Source organism: Fulmarus glacialis, unplaced genomic scaffold, assembly GCF_000690835.1.
Source record: "Fulmarus glacialis isolate BGI_N327 unplaced genomic scaffold, ASM69083v1 scaffold30955, whole genome shotgun sequence".
Classification (NCBI taxonomy): Eukaryota; Metazoa; Chordata; class Aves; order Procellariiformes; family Procellariidae; genus Fulmarus; species Fulmarus glacialis.
This window is the reverse complement of record NW_009215578.1, coordinates 93-14,185: the sequence shown is the minus strand read 5'-3', so window position 1 is coordinate 14,185 and position 14,093 is coordinate 93. Positions and strand designations below refer to the sequence as shown.

The 14,093-nt window shown below is 35.6% G+C and overlaps 1 protein-coding gene across 1 annotated transcript in view; it reads left to right on the top strand.

Annotated features, from left to right (window-relative positions):
- DOCK4 (dedicator of cytokinesis 4) overlaps nucleotides 1-13,696 on the top strand; it is a gene marked incomplete at both ends in the record, with an annotated part of 103,565 nt that extends 89,869 nt beyond the window's left edge. The window contains 6 exons of the mRNA XM_009578990.1: nucleotides 3,371-3,464; nucleotides 7,411-7,559; nucleotides 8,611-8,697; nucleotides 10,343-10,447; nucleotides 12,773-12,914; nucleotides 13,530-13,696. Coding sequence (XP_009577285.1) covers nucleotides 3,371-3,464; nucleotides 7,411-7,559; nucleotides 8,611-8,697; nucleotides 10,343-10,447; nucleotides 12,773-12,914; nucleotides 13,530-13,696 — 744 coding nt within the window. The remainder of the gene's footprint in view (nucleotides 1-3,370; nucleotides 3,465-7,410; nucleotides 7,560-8,610; nucleotides 8,698-10,342; nucleotides 10,448-12,772; nucleotides 12,915-13,529) is intronic.
- Between the last annotated feature and the right edge of the window lie 397 nt (nucleotides 13,697-14,093).

Genomic DNA, 14,093 nt, shown 5'->3' with positions numbered 1-14,093 from the left:
TTTTCAGTGTCTTCCTCCTGGATAGACTTCACCAAAGTATTTTCCAAGTTTAATTGGTCTCTGAGTTCATAGAAACAAACAAGCCTTTCCTCCTTCCCCAAACTCAACAAAACTTACATGATTTCTCCTGTTTCCTTTCTTCCCCAATAACTGACGCAAGTTGGTTCTTATGACATATAATATGGGATATCTTCTGAAGACTGCAGGCTATCTATTCTCTTCCCAATAGAAGAGCCAGAAATGCTGCTCAAGACCTGCTCTTGTCATGTTATCATCATTACAACAAACCAACAGTGCAAATTCATAGTATGAAAAAGATTTCATTTTTGTTTACAAGATGCATTTTGGTTCTAGGCCAGTTTCCCCTGACAAGTTTGTTGACTTCCGTTAACCTTGGAAAGTTTCCATTTTCATGGTGAATGTTTTGGAAAGCTATATTTTTAGCCAGGGGAAAAAACAGAATAAGCTGACTTGTAATTCTGCATTTTTGACGTCAGTGAAACAATTTGGTATCACTTCTAAGTAGCAGTTATACATAAGAGAATAAAGGATTTCTTCAGTAGGAAAATAGTGCTCTCTAAATAGGGATGATGTTTACTACGTAGCCATAGAGCAGCTGGCTTTCTGTCAAAATATCTGGCATGATCTGAATTCTGTAAAGCACCTGGATTATTTTCATCCTATCAGTAAGGAGTTTTTAAACTATTATTAGCAAATCATCCAAGATTTGCACAAAAAGAAAAATCAAATATTTAAAAACCCCAAAACACCATAATACTTTTTAATGGGATTTTCAATGACTTGTACAGACTAAGGCGGATTTCATATCCTAATTATTTTCGGACAGATTTTAATACTATTTGCACACCAGAGAAACAAAGAATGCTAAATTTTGAAAAGGAAATTTCAATTACGGAAGTAGCATACAAATTTTAAGACATTTGTTTGCCCATATGATGGCTGAACTGGTTGTCATCTCAAAAGATGTTTCATGCAAAGAGTAATGTATAATGTTAAAATTATTTGAAGTCCAGAGAAGGAAGCAATATTTCATTTTTCACCACTACTTTGAAGGTATTCTGACTTCCAAAGATAAGCGGACTGGTTGACATGAAGAGAGAATTTTTATGTTGTTTTGCCATAGAGGTATATGCTGTTCTTCCAGAAAATAGAATTGTCCAAGTTAACCAAGTTATCAAATTAGCTGGAATTATGCCACATCATGAAATATGCTGAAGGAGTATTCACCAGCAGCAATAACTTAGATGAAAGGAGAAGGTGGGAACTTGTTTCCTACTCTCCCCACCCTCTGGATCATCTGGAGTAGGTTTCACATTAGTAATGCTTGTTTGGAAAAGCTGGTTTAAGAGGTGTCTAATGAAGTTAGTTCCTTATGCATAAGAATCACCTAACTCCAATTTGAAAGTTGAATTTCTAATGAAAGAACTCTGTCATCAGAGTTGTACAAAAGCATTGAAAGTATATCGAATAACTTTTGATAACTCACCAGGAGTTTTTCTCAGGCATATCTGGTCCTCATCGGGGTTTGATATTTAATTGATATTTCGGGTTCTATTAATTTAAAATTATATCTTCTTTTTAGAAAGAGGACATTTTCCTGTGATGCTCTATGCTGGCATATGACATTATGCCATTTAAGTAGAACATGTCCACGTTGCCTGCTTGAATGTTGTTTTCAAGCTGTTTTTTCTTAGGAAAAAAGTCTTTGTTAATTAGGGAAGTCTACTTTTTACATCATGTCCCCTTTTGAAGACTACATCTGTTATATTTTATCTCTTGAAATAGTTTCTTGAAAAATCACACAATACCTTTATTAGCACGATGTATTTCCTGAGCTGCGACTGGGTTGTCTTGCTGTGGTCTGCCTTACAGACCAACTGGACATTGTCAGAGCTGAGCTGCAGAGAAGAACCAGTTGATTTGTGTAGTTTAGACTTGTGACAGGTACTGGAGCCTTTAGTACTTAGCAGTAAGAGCCAAGTCTAGTACTGCAGTTCAGTGCCATATTTTGTCTTAATCTTTGTGCTTTATTGCTCGCAATTCTGTATTGTAGATTATGCTTTTTTTCAGACAGGTAAGTATGAACATGCAAGCAGATATTTTTTCATTTTCTCTTCTAAAGAGAAAAATCTGTTCCTGCTCTACACCTTGTGGGAGGAAAAGAGAAGTCCTTGGATGATAAAGGCAGATGGTGGCCTAAAGGGGGCATGTCATTACAGAGCTATTGATATGTAGTAATTTTCTCAAGTCAGTTAAAAAAATACTTTCTCTATAACATTTTTATTTCAATATTTTCATAATGTTCCTCCCACCTTTCTCTTTGATAATAACTCAATTTAGGAAACAGTGGCACAGAATAAGAATACTGTATAATAGGGGAAAAATTTTGGCCACTCACCTTAAGTTCAAAATAGTACGTGATTTGAATAATAGAACAGAAATTGTTAATTGCTAATGAGGACCAGTGCTAGATTCTTATATCCTATAAATTTTTATTAACCAAAGCAGATTATCCTGAACATTAAGTATGGCTAGGAGGGGAACTCTAGCTATATGCCCATAGTGAGTACAGCAACACTTGTGAACAGTGCTCCAGGGTTGTGCTCCTCTCCCTATAACTTTTTCATACTTTGTTTTAGGGCTTGCAAATAAATAATGAATGTTTTGAACTAAGAGTTTGATATTGCATCCCATATTTTATCCATGTAACAACAAATAGCAATTACACATTCAGAAATTTTTAGCCATTTCTAGAAATTTTGTCCTGGATATCACTTTAGAGTGCAACTTCGTATATTTCTATCATGCAATGCAATATCTATGTGTCAGTTACCAGTTCCCAGTATCAGTTAGGGCTGAAGAAATCACGTTTTTCATTCAGGATTGTGCTGTTTACAATACTGAATAGTTCTTTGTAAAGCCACCAAAGTCCTTCTGGCAATTTTGCTATGACAATATTGTGCTGTCAGTATTTTAAAACTAACATACAGCTTTCAGCAAGACATTAAACGGCCTAAGTAAGGCCATTATGGGTGCACTTTTTGGATGGATTGGTATTTATAAAGAAAGAACCATCAGATTTCAGTTCTATCAGGTTCTTCCTTTTGTGTTCTGTGAGAATTTAAATAAAAAAACATTCAGGAGCATGTTGACTTCTCTACTGAAAATTTATTATTCCATTTACTGTTTCTTAGTGTATTACTGCAATTCTGTGTAATGACTTTGTAAATGTGACTTTCAAATCTATGCATGTATTTCTACAGCATTATGTTTGAAGTCTTGTGTTTGTAACCACTATCATATATTTATTAACTACTACATTTTATAACAAAATTCGATTTTGTTGCAGAATTTTTACAAGACTGAACTGAACAAGGAAGAGATGTATATTCGCTATATTCATAAGCTGTATGATCTACATCTGAAAGCACAAAACTTCACAGGTAATAGAATACAAACTAGAAAAAGATATTTAGGACTGGTCATGATTTGCAGTCTTTTGCAAACCTGTAAGCTGTGTCCTCAGTGCAGAACATACCAACCCAGGCAAAACAGCTGAGTTTTCTTGAGCAATTAATCTCTCTCAAAATACAGCTTTTTTTCAGCCCCACAACTCTACTACTTGCTGTGTCACGTTGAATGTAAATGACTACTATTGTTACATGTTAGCAATAAATGTGTGATATGGTCATTCTTCACCCAAGAGGAATAAAGTTTAGAGGACGTTTTTATGAATCCATTTGGTAGTATCTGAGCCTATATACTTTCTTGTAATGCTGCTGGTTAGCTGTTTGGTGTGGTGTTTCTACACAGCTGTGTTTCATAACCTAACTTTTAGGTTAAAAAAAGAAAAGAAAGGAAGACCCATATCACTTACTAACGATGAGACAGGGACCCTAAAACCTGTAACAAGAATAGCACTTTGCTGATGTCTTTCTCAATTTTCACATACCACATTTGCAGTACTATTGTCCAGGATTTCTCAAGGCAAATTTAGTGCCAGGACTGGCCATCATCTTTTAAATGAAGAAATAAGAAGATAATGTGCATGGTTGTTGTTTATACAACGTAAAGTATATCTCATTTGGGTAACTCATGTCATCAGTAATTGCTGGAGAAGATAAAATCAGTATCTCTTTAAATGAAACAATCTTTGGTTGCCAAAATATTTAACTGACCTTATAATACCTCCATCTTTTCCCCAGTGTTTGCAATTGCAACTGCATTTGTTCAGAATGTCTCCAGAATTTTTTCCTTCTTAGAAGCAGATTAGTTGGCTAGGGGTCACTAGTAAACAGGCTCCAGGTACCTACTGCCACAGCAAATTTCCTTATGCTTTTCTGCTATCCGTAGGAAAGATCCTTTGCTTGGAATTTCCACAGTCCCTTTGCAGTTCATGGGTTTAAAGTGTAGACTAGATAGCAGGATATATTAAGGAGAGATTTTCATTTCCTCATGTGACCTGGCAGTAGTGAGTCACAAGAGAGTTTTTGATTATCAAACAGTATCTTTGCCACAGCTGGCTTTTGCGCCAAACTATTCATTTCCTGATTTTACATAACAGATCTTAGTAACTTTTTAAGCAACTCTTTAAGTTGAGTTCTCTTTACACATTGGCTACTAATATGTGTCCAGTTTACCTTCAGCAGTGATATGAACCTAATTTTTTTAAATTGTTTTGCCATCCATTCTTATTTTAAACAGTATTTTGCTCAAAATTTATCTCCAGGGCTTTGTTGTATTTCCTGTGTATTTATTATTAACATGTGTGATTTTTGCATTCTTTGCCATGGTAGATTCCACGACTGATTTTTTTTTCTTTTTTGCCATGAGAGCCTTAATGAGGGATAGTCTCACACCCATGGCATTGGGATAGAGACAGTCTTTCCACTAGAAAACAGACTTATGTAGTCCATTGCCTTGCCTTATCAATCAATGACAACACACAGACCTTTTATAAATCAGCTGATCCAAAGTACATAGGAGTAGGAAAAGAAGTTTGCTACTTCAGCAGCATTCCTACATGTTGCACCATTAATTCGCTAACTGCATAGTTTCATTCTAGGGGTGAAGCCAGCTTGCCCTTAAAATAATTTTTCTCTCCTTTCATAGTATGATTTACAGGACTGCTTCTAATAATCCTCTGTAAAAAAAAAAGTCCTTTTTAATATAAAATGTAGCTTCAAATCTTTCTTTACCCAGCACTCAGTTACAGCTATAAATAAACTCTCTTGAGGCTGAAGCACATAAATGCACTGGTTCCTCTTGTGTCCCCTCAGTCACCTGAGAAGTGTAATGAGATTGTCTTTGTATCTATCCATCTTAGAAATGTTTAGTTTTTTGAATCTTTCCTGTATAAATTGAATTTCCCACATCATGAGTCAACCCTGTTTCTCTCTCCGTACTGTTTTGGTGCACAGCCAATAGTTACAAACCTCTCCCAAAGGTACCAATATGTTATTTGTTATGCTGGCCACTGCCAGACGTAGGATGCTGGGTAGAGGAACCCTTCAGACCTTTCGTCCAGTATGGCTATTCTTATTTTAGAAACCTTCTATACACATTTATGGTAACTTGAAAAAAAATATTGGTATGGCAGACAAAAATCTGTTAAAACAAAGGACTTGCATGCCAAGTTAGAAAGGAAGGGTCATAGTGAGCTACCCTGATATGTATTTACGCTCTGCTATCTTTTGCTTCCTTATGATTTTCAATGATTTGTTGTTACCAACTTCATGGATTTTTTTAAATTGGTATATAATGTGCTGTGTATTTTGAGTACCAAACTGTAGCTTGAAACTATGACTGTTACCAGTCAAGCAGCCTGAAAGCTGTGTGATGCCAGAATTAAGATTGTCTCTGCAACTTCAGCCGTCTCCCTTGCACATATATATTGCAGTGCAGTGTCATTCTGCACCATGCATAGCATTTTACAACATTTGGATTCAAAGCACACTCTCCCACAAACATCTGCTGCAGTGATGGTTTTTCATCCATGGGTTCTTAAGTTGGACGTGCAAGAGGAACACTACTGTTAGAAAAAACTCTTTACAGTTTGGTTTAAGTCACCTGCCTTATGGGAACTCATATGGCAGAGGCAGAAGTAGGATGTGGTTGTCTGGGGCAACCTTACCTTAGCACAAAAAGTACTTTAGTACTTTATAGGTATTTTTTGCCTTATGTGCAACCTATAAAACCTGCAATAAGTCCAGTAGGCAACTTCTTTCTCCAGTGCAGCACGTCTCCAGAACGTACTGACTGATGCAAAGTGGTCCTGTGAGTGGAAAAATAAGACTGTGAACGCTAACTTGGAAAACAACAGTGCATATGCACAGTTAGCCAAATTGAATTGTCATAACCAGTAGTATTCTGGTGTTTCGTAATTGGCCAAAGTCTGACTTTGCAATAGAGAGATTTGTTTAATATTAGTTTTAGTGTACCGTTTCTGAGGAATTCTTTAAATCAAAGTAAAAATAATAATAATTTTGTTATTTCCAGATAATTTCTACCAACCATGATCTAAAGATTACTACACAGTTCTCTGACCAGAGAGCAACAATAGGCTTGATCCTTCCAAACTTAAAAATTAAAAAAAAATTTTGTGTGTGCACTTCTAAATTATTTGTTATGATAAAGTGTTAAAGCTCAGTTATCAGGGATTTATTTCTGTTATGGAAAGAATGGAGTCTATTAAGCATACATTAGGAAAAATTTCTTTACTGAAAGAGTGGTCAGGCCTTGGAACAGGCTGCCCAGGGAAGCGGTTGAGTCTGGAAGTACTGGAAATACATCCCTGGAAGTATTTAAAAGACGTGTAGATGAGGCGCTTAGGGACATGGTTTAGTGGGCATGGTGGTGTTGGGTTGACGGTTGGACTCAATGATCTTAGAGGTCTTTTCCAACCTTAATGATTCTATGATTCTATGATCTGCCTCTCAATTTCCCTACCAGCTCTGATCTCTTTTGGACTGTGTCCACAGTCCTTTCTACCTTCTTTCCTCTTTCTTTATTGATGTTCCTCATCCTCCAGCCCTTGTTCCCTTGCTCAGACAGCAGAGCCATTGAGAGTTTCTCCTAAGCAGTAGGGGAGCAGTAGGGCTAAGCAGGAAATTGTTTCTTAATTTGTCTGTCCCCTTTGTATTGTCAGACTCCAGAAAAACTGTCCCAGTGACTCCACTTTAAATAGTGTGTGAAAATTGTAAGCTGAATTTATTATAACCGTAGATAGTAACTCCAAAACCAACACTACCATCTGTCTTATACTTGAAATAAATCAGTTACCCATTAAAAAGGTGCACCTCATCAGGAGCATTTACATTTCTGTGTACTTTGTTTGGCTGTTTTATTTGTTTGTGGTTCATAAGTACCATGCTGTAATTTGTCTTGTAGAGGCTGCCTACACGCTCCTGCTGTACGATGAGCTGTTGGAGTGGTCTGATCGGCCACTGAGAGAATTTCTCAACTACCCCATGCAAACAGAGTGGCAACGTAAAGAGTGTCTCCATCTGACCATCATTCAAAACTTTGATAGAGGAAAGGTAAAATAGTCCTATTTTACTGAGTGGATCTGGAATGGATAGTTTATTCATTTTACGACATTACTTCCAGGGTTGCAGTCTTTTCTCATATAGAGGGGAAGTGTTTGTCATTGCCTGATTAAGCAGTTACTTAGCGACAGAGTAGGTTTCTTCTAATCCTGTGTTTGTATCCTCGAAATCCCACACTTACGTGTGAGAATAATTTGCACTTGTGTGGCAACTTTGTAACTGTCAAAGCACTTTATAAAAGACAGTATAATTTCTCCCCATTTTAAAGATGGTGAAAATGAACCATATAAAGCTTACAAAATTCACTTAGTGACCAAGTGAGGAAAAAAATTCAGGGGTCTGGATTATAAGGACTATGTTTACACCTTCTAAGTCATGTTATGTCTTTTAGATTAGCAATTGCAGAATCTCTAAAAAGGAATAAGTTTTGGGGATCACAGTTCATTGTCATCACCGAGAATGCTGATTCTGAATTAAGCAAGAGTAATTATCCTGTAGTCTAAAATTTTATATATCCTTTGTGTGATGATTTGTCTTGCTGATAAACAAGCAATTCATTGCAATTTTGTGTAGCTAGTGTAATATCCATGGAGGCCTTGTAAATGTAATCAAACTGATGTTGATCATCAGGTTTTTTCAGAAAATTCTGTAATCAGCTTATAGAGTTTAAATTATATGGTGCAACAAAATATTTTCCAATCTACAATAATGAAGGAGGATATGTTAAGAATACAATTTTAAAATGTAAAAATCATACTGTGTTGAATCAAAAGAGATGTGTATCACTCTTGCAATGACTTGTATCTTGTGCAGAGATAGTCCTGTAAGAATCATTTATTAAATAAGTCTCTAAATATATTTTTGACCCTTCAAAGAATTCATCAGTATTACTCAGCAGCTATCAGTATGTCTAGTGGACAATATGTTCAAGTATTTCAGTTACTGGAAGTATGACTTAGTATAGAAAGAACAGACCACTAATAAATCATGAATTGTCAAACAGTTGCTTTGAAATTACTGAACATCTTTTACTTGCTTGCAGTGTTGGGAAAATGGCATTATCTTATGCAGGAAAATTGCAGAACAGTATGAGAGCTACTATGACTACAGAAACCTCAGCAAGATGAGGGTAATGTACCTGAGTACTTTTCATCAGTCAGAGATCTAAAAGCTTTTTAGTTTGGGTTATAAAATATTACTTAGAAAATTAAATTTGCCACGGAATGGTCCTTAGATTTGGTTTGCAACCTTTATTTTTTAGCTTGTGTTTTTTTTCTACAATAAAGATTATAAAAAAGGAGTGTGAGCTTTTTGAAGAAAAATGGGAAAATAAATGATCTTGCAACGTTTATACCTGTACAGCACCCCTTTTGTGTTCATGCTTATGCAGAAAAATTTTATTACAAATTCACTTTCATTGATTTCCTATGGTTTATCCCAGGAATGTGCTCTTCGCTAGGAGCAGTAACGTATCTTTGCAGTTGTAATTATGAGCAAACAGCTTGCAACAAGCAATGTACACCTTTGCAATTTTTTTAATTTATTGTTTAAAAATATGGTCTGCTTCATATCATATAGCCAAAATGAATCTTTCTTGACACAGTCTTCCTGCTTTCTCTCTCATTTTTCTTAGGACTCTAAGCATTGTTTCTTCCTTCGTTCTTTCTGATACTGTATTTTAAAGATTATTCAGTCTTCCCTTTTCTTGTCTGCTTCTGATGGATTCAATTTTATATTACAGCTTCTTCTTTAAATTTTCTGTATATGTAGGATTCTTGCTGCTAGGACTGACTGAAGTATACTTAATCCAGAGCTGCTTAACAGCCTTGTGCAAAATTCTCAACACAGCTATGTGGCCGTACTCCCTGTGATCTGCTTATTCCATATCTTTAGATATCCCAATGGCAGAATTCAATAAGCAAAAGCAAACTGACTATCATCATGTGAATAAAATAATTAGTTTATGCATGTTTAATTAATTGTATTTAATGTGTTTTGTCTTTGAATTAGGAAATATCCTTCTACTGTATTTGTGCCACCTATGTTAATCCAAAAATGGAGGTGCAGGGTTTTCTCACAGCAGTATAACTAGGCAGCTATTGGTCTGCATTACCTAAAATAGGACTAGTACTGGAATTTTTTCACAGTATTAAAAACTTATGAACAGAGAATGCTTTGCTGAAATATCATCAGAAAAGGGGGACTTTGAAATTAAGATCACTTTGTGTCAATGTTCTGAGTGAAATAAAAGCAGGATGTATTGATCAAAAATGATGTTAATTGCTATTGTGAGGTTTTTAAAGGCACTCACATTAGATGCTTAAATCATTGGAATCTGGTATGATTTGGACACAACTCTTTTGAATATGGAAATTGGACTTTGCTGACTAAATTGACCAGATTACTGCCACGTGTTTGGATGATAAGCAGATTACTGGGTCATATGTTTCAAACTGTGTTTCTATTACTTCCATTTTTCATTAAAGAACTATTCATGTTGTCATTAATCTAATATTTTACCCCTTTAATATAGGTACATCATATTTAAAAGCTTTTTTTTTTTTAATTCTTGGAAACTTTCAGGTCAATAAGAGGTATAATTATTTAATCTGATGCATTCAGAGACTTATAGATGTCCTTATTGTTGCTCAGAGGTGCATTGCCATTCCAGTACTCCAGAGCAATGTGCTGAAAGACCCTCCCTTTTGTGATAGCTTAAGGTAAAAATATGTTTTCACAAAAGACTAATTGCATTTCTTATCAATCTCACCCAGATGATGGAAGCATCTTTGTATGATAAAATTATGGATCAACAGCGTTTGGAGCCAGAATTTTTCAGAGTTGGATTTTATGGGAAAAAGTTCCCATTCTTCTTGAGAGTAAGTGAATTGAAAGTAAACAGAATAGAGTAATTCTGGAATTCATGCTGTCATTCATAATCACTTTCTGTATGTGAGAATTTGATCATACCATATACAAGTTCTTATCTTATGAGAAACAGGGAGTTCTTTGTGGTAATAATGAAATATCCTCATGTTTTCAGGGTTAAGAAAAGGTCCTGTCTAATGGAAAGACAAATGCTAGGCTTCCACACAAATGCTAGAGTCCACATAAACCTAATATTCATGTTTATGTTGGAAAACATGCACCTGTACTATTCCACAAACCAACATCTTCCTTTCATGGTAGTTTGTTCCATTCATCCTGTTCTGCTTCTGCTGGTGGTCACTCAGAACGAGAGTCAGGAGAGGTATCCCTTGGCAGTGGGATATCAGCAATTTAGCATTACTAATTACATTCCCAAGTGCCATTTTTTTTTAAGTGACTTAGAAATTCAACATGCTGAGTTTCATTGATTATCAATGTACTAAAGCAGACAAGAGACATAAAGTTACCCTTGAACATTAATCTTGGATTCTGAAGTTACTGAAGTGCCCTTGAAAAGGTTAGTCGTGTTTTCCCTGTTCCCCTCTTCCACAGTCTGCAGTGGTTTGACTTCCACAGTCTGCAGTCTGCATTGACTATCACCTTGGGAAGAGAACAGAATCCATCTTATTGATGGAGCCGCTGCAATCGTAATCCAAGCTCCTCTTCCTGTGGTAATTCAAATAAGTGACGAAGGAACCTCCTCTGTATGGTGGAGGCCTAAAAAGCCTAATTTTTCTTTGCCTTTGTGGTGGGGAAAATGACAAATTCCAAATGGTAAATATAGCATGAAACTCTCCCCTTTAAAAGCAATGCACAAAAAGAGTCTGATGGGCACATAGTTTTTGATATTACCTAGTAGTCATCTGAATATAACATCTGTATAAACCAATTTGAAAATGTTAATTAGAAAGAATTTAATGTTTAGATTACTAAAAATACGTCAACTGATGAAGTAGAAGTACTGGAAAAAGTTGCACAATAGTGCAGTGCTTTCAGACCTGTAGGTCTTTCACTGCTTATGCATCTGCCTAGGAAGTATTTATGCATTTTCCAAGTTAAACGTACATAGCACAGATTTATGCTTGCAGCACCATCAAGGAACACCTCAAAACTTTATACATTTGATTTAATTTTTTTATGGCAAAGCAGTTTGTAACTGTTTTTTAACAGCCTGGCTGTGTTTGCTATAGAAGGAATAAAGGATAAAGCTTCAGAATAAAGCTTTCACATTTTAATTTGTAGTTGCACAATAACACTATTGCAGTTGATTTCTTGTAGCAATTCCCATGAAAGTCCAGGCTCTCAAAATTCAATGCTTCCTGTCTCTGTTGGCAAGATACTACAAAGACAACAACTGTTTCTATCTAAGCCTGCTTCCAGAGGAACACATTAATAATGACTTTTTAGAATTTTCTAATATAGATTTTAAAAGGAAATTCATTTAACAGTATTTTTAGAAAAATGGTTAAGATATTTCCTTATTTCAAACATGTGCAAGCAGAATCAAACCAAAAAGTGCTGTCCACAGCTACAGGAAGCCCTCAGCACCACCACAGTCAGTGACTAGTTCCAACGGGTACTCCAAATCCAGGCATCTCATCTTTAACTTAGGTTGTGTGTTGTGTCTGTATTGATGTTGTACAATTTCAGGAAAATAACGGTGCAACTTCATAGTGGGCATCCAGGTAAAAGAAACTAGGTTGGAGCCAGGAGTATCCTTTTAATTCATATGGCAGAAACTGGATAATTTTAATTTACCAGGCTGATAATTCATAAGAATTAGAGGATAAGGCAAATTGAATGCATGCTACCATTTTCTTATGCATTGTTTTTCTTCAGAATTGTGTAACTTCAAAGCAAAGTTTCCTAGTTCCTCATGGAAAAGACTTTCAGCCCATTTCATTGTCTTAACTGCCTGTTGCATTATATTTTTGTTACATATTTTATACAATCTGATATGTTAAGTTAGATACATACTGTAATCCAATAAGAACAATTTCTCCCTTCAGATTTTTATTAAAGCTTTACGTATAATCATTCCATTTTTCCAGACTTTTGGATAAAACATACTTCATATGGTAAAATTTCCTTCTTCTAAGTAACCTGTTCTTTCTAGATTTCTTATTTTCATTCTTGCCTTTTGTTTCTTATTTTTTCCTTCTTAAAATGATTGCCCAAAAAGTCTATATTTAAGAGCGTGGTTTTGGATCTATCTAATGACACCCAATTATTTTCACATAACTTGCTCTTGTTTTTTCTTTTCTTATTCTGCTCAGAATAAGGAATTTGTTTGCCGAGGACATGACTATGAAAGGCTGGAGGCCTTCCAGCAGCGAATGTTGAATGAGTTCCCACATGCCATTGCTATGCAACATGCTAATCAGCCAGATGAGACCATCTTTCAAGCAGAAGCACAGTGTATCCACATAATCACAAACCCATACACTGCAGTTATGTCTTTCATGCTTTTAAAAAATATAGGTATACCTGTAGCCAATTTCAATCACAATGTGCCTCCACTGAAATAAATGGTAGGTGAGAATTCCCCTGCAATTTGTCCCAGTCACTCTATTATGTTTGGAATTTTTTTGTGTAATTGTTCATTTTATTTAAAAATTCCTTGGCAGGTTATTAAGATTCTTACTTTAGCCAAAAATACTTGCAGAACTATCACTGCGGTGATAATGGTGTATCAGTTCAAGTTACAGTAATTCAAGTTCTTACAATACAACATAATGTTAGTAGGCATGACATATTGCGTGTAAGAATATATTTAATTAAATCCCTTTACTCCATGTACTATTCCATGTAAGTAGCTCTATTTCAAAAATAAATACGAAAGTTTCAACAAAACAGTACAAAGAAATCCCAAACCATCAAAAAATCTCTCCGATTCCTTTCCCAAGCCATTAATATTCTAGAAGCATTTCATGATACACAGTTTTTAAAGAGTTTTCCTTCTGTCATGCTTCAGGAGTCAGTATGCTTTGCTAATTTGAATGAAGTGGGATAGCCTTAACTCTTTACATGTAGATTTGCAGATTTATGCAGTGACACCAATTCCAGAAAACCAGGAAGTCCTGCAGAGAGATGGCATTCCCAATAACATCAAGAGCTTTTACAAAGTAAATCACATCTGGCGATTCCGATATGACAGGCCATTTCACAAAGGCACCAAGGACAAGGAAAATGAATTCAAGGTAAAGTACCATGCCCTTTCGGGAGCTACTGGACCTATGGATTTATTTGTAACATCAACGATAGTTATGTTTTTGAAACATCATCTACAGTTGTGTTATTCAACCAAGTGTGGTATAACAAATTCTTTAGAGGAGATGGTAGCTCAGGTTTGACTATTTCACTTCTCATTTTAATTAAAAGAATATGAAAACTATATGGGAGATGGGAAGGTCTTGTTGTATATGGAATAGGAGAGAAAAAAGTACCCATTTGTTTTTGCATCAGTGATATATAGAAGGCAGAACTGGAGACAGCAGAGCAGTCTCCAGAGAAGTTTATAAGGCACACGGGAAAACATTGTTAAGTTGGTAATCTGGGGTATGGATAGGATTGCCAAAAGTTATCTCTCCGTAGAGC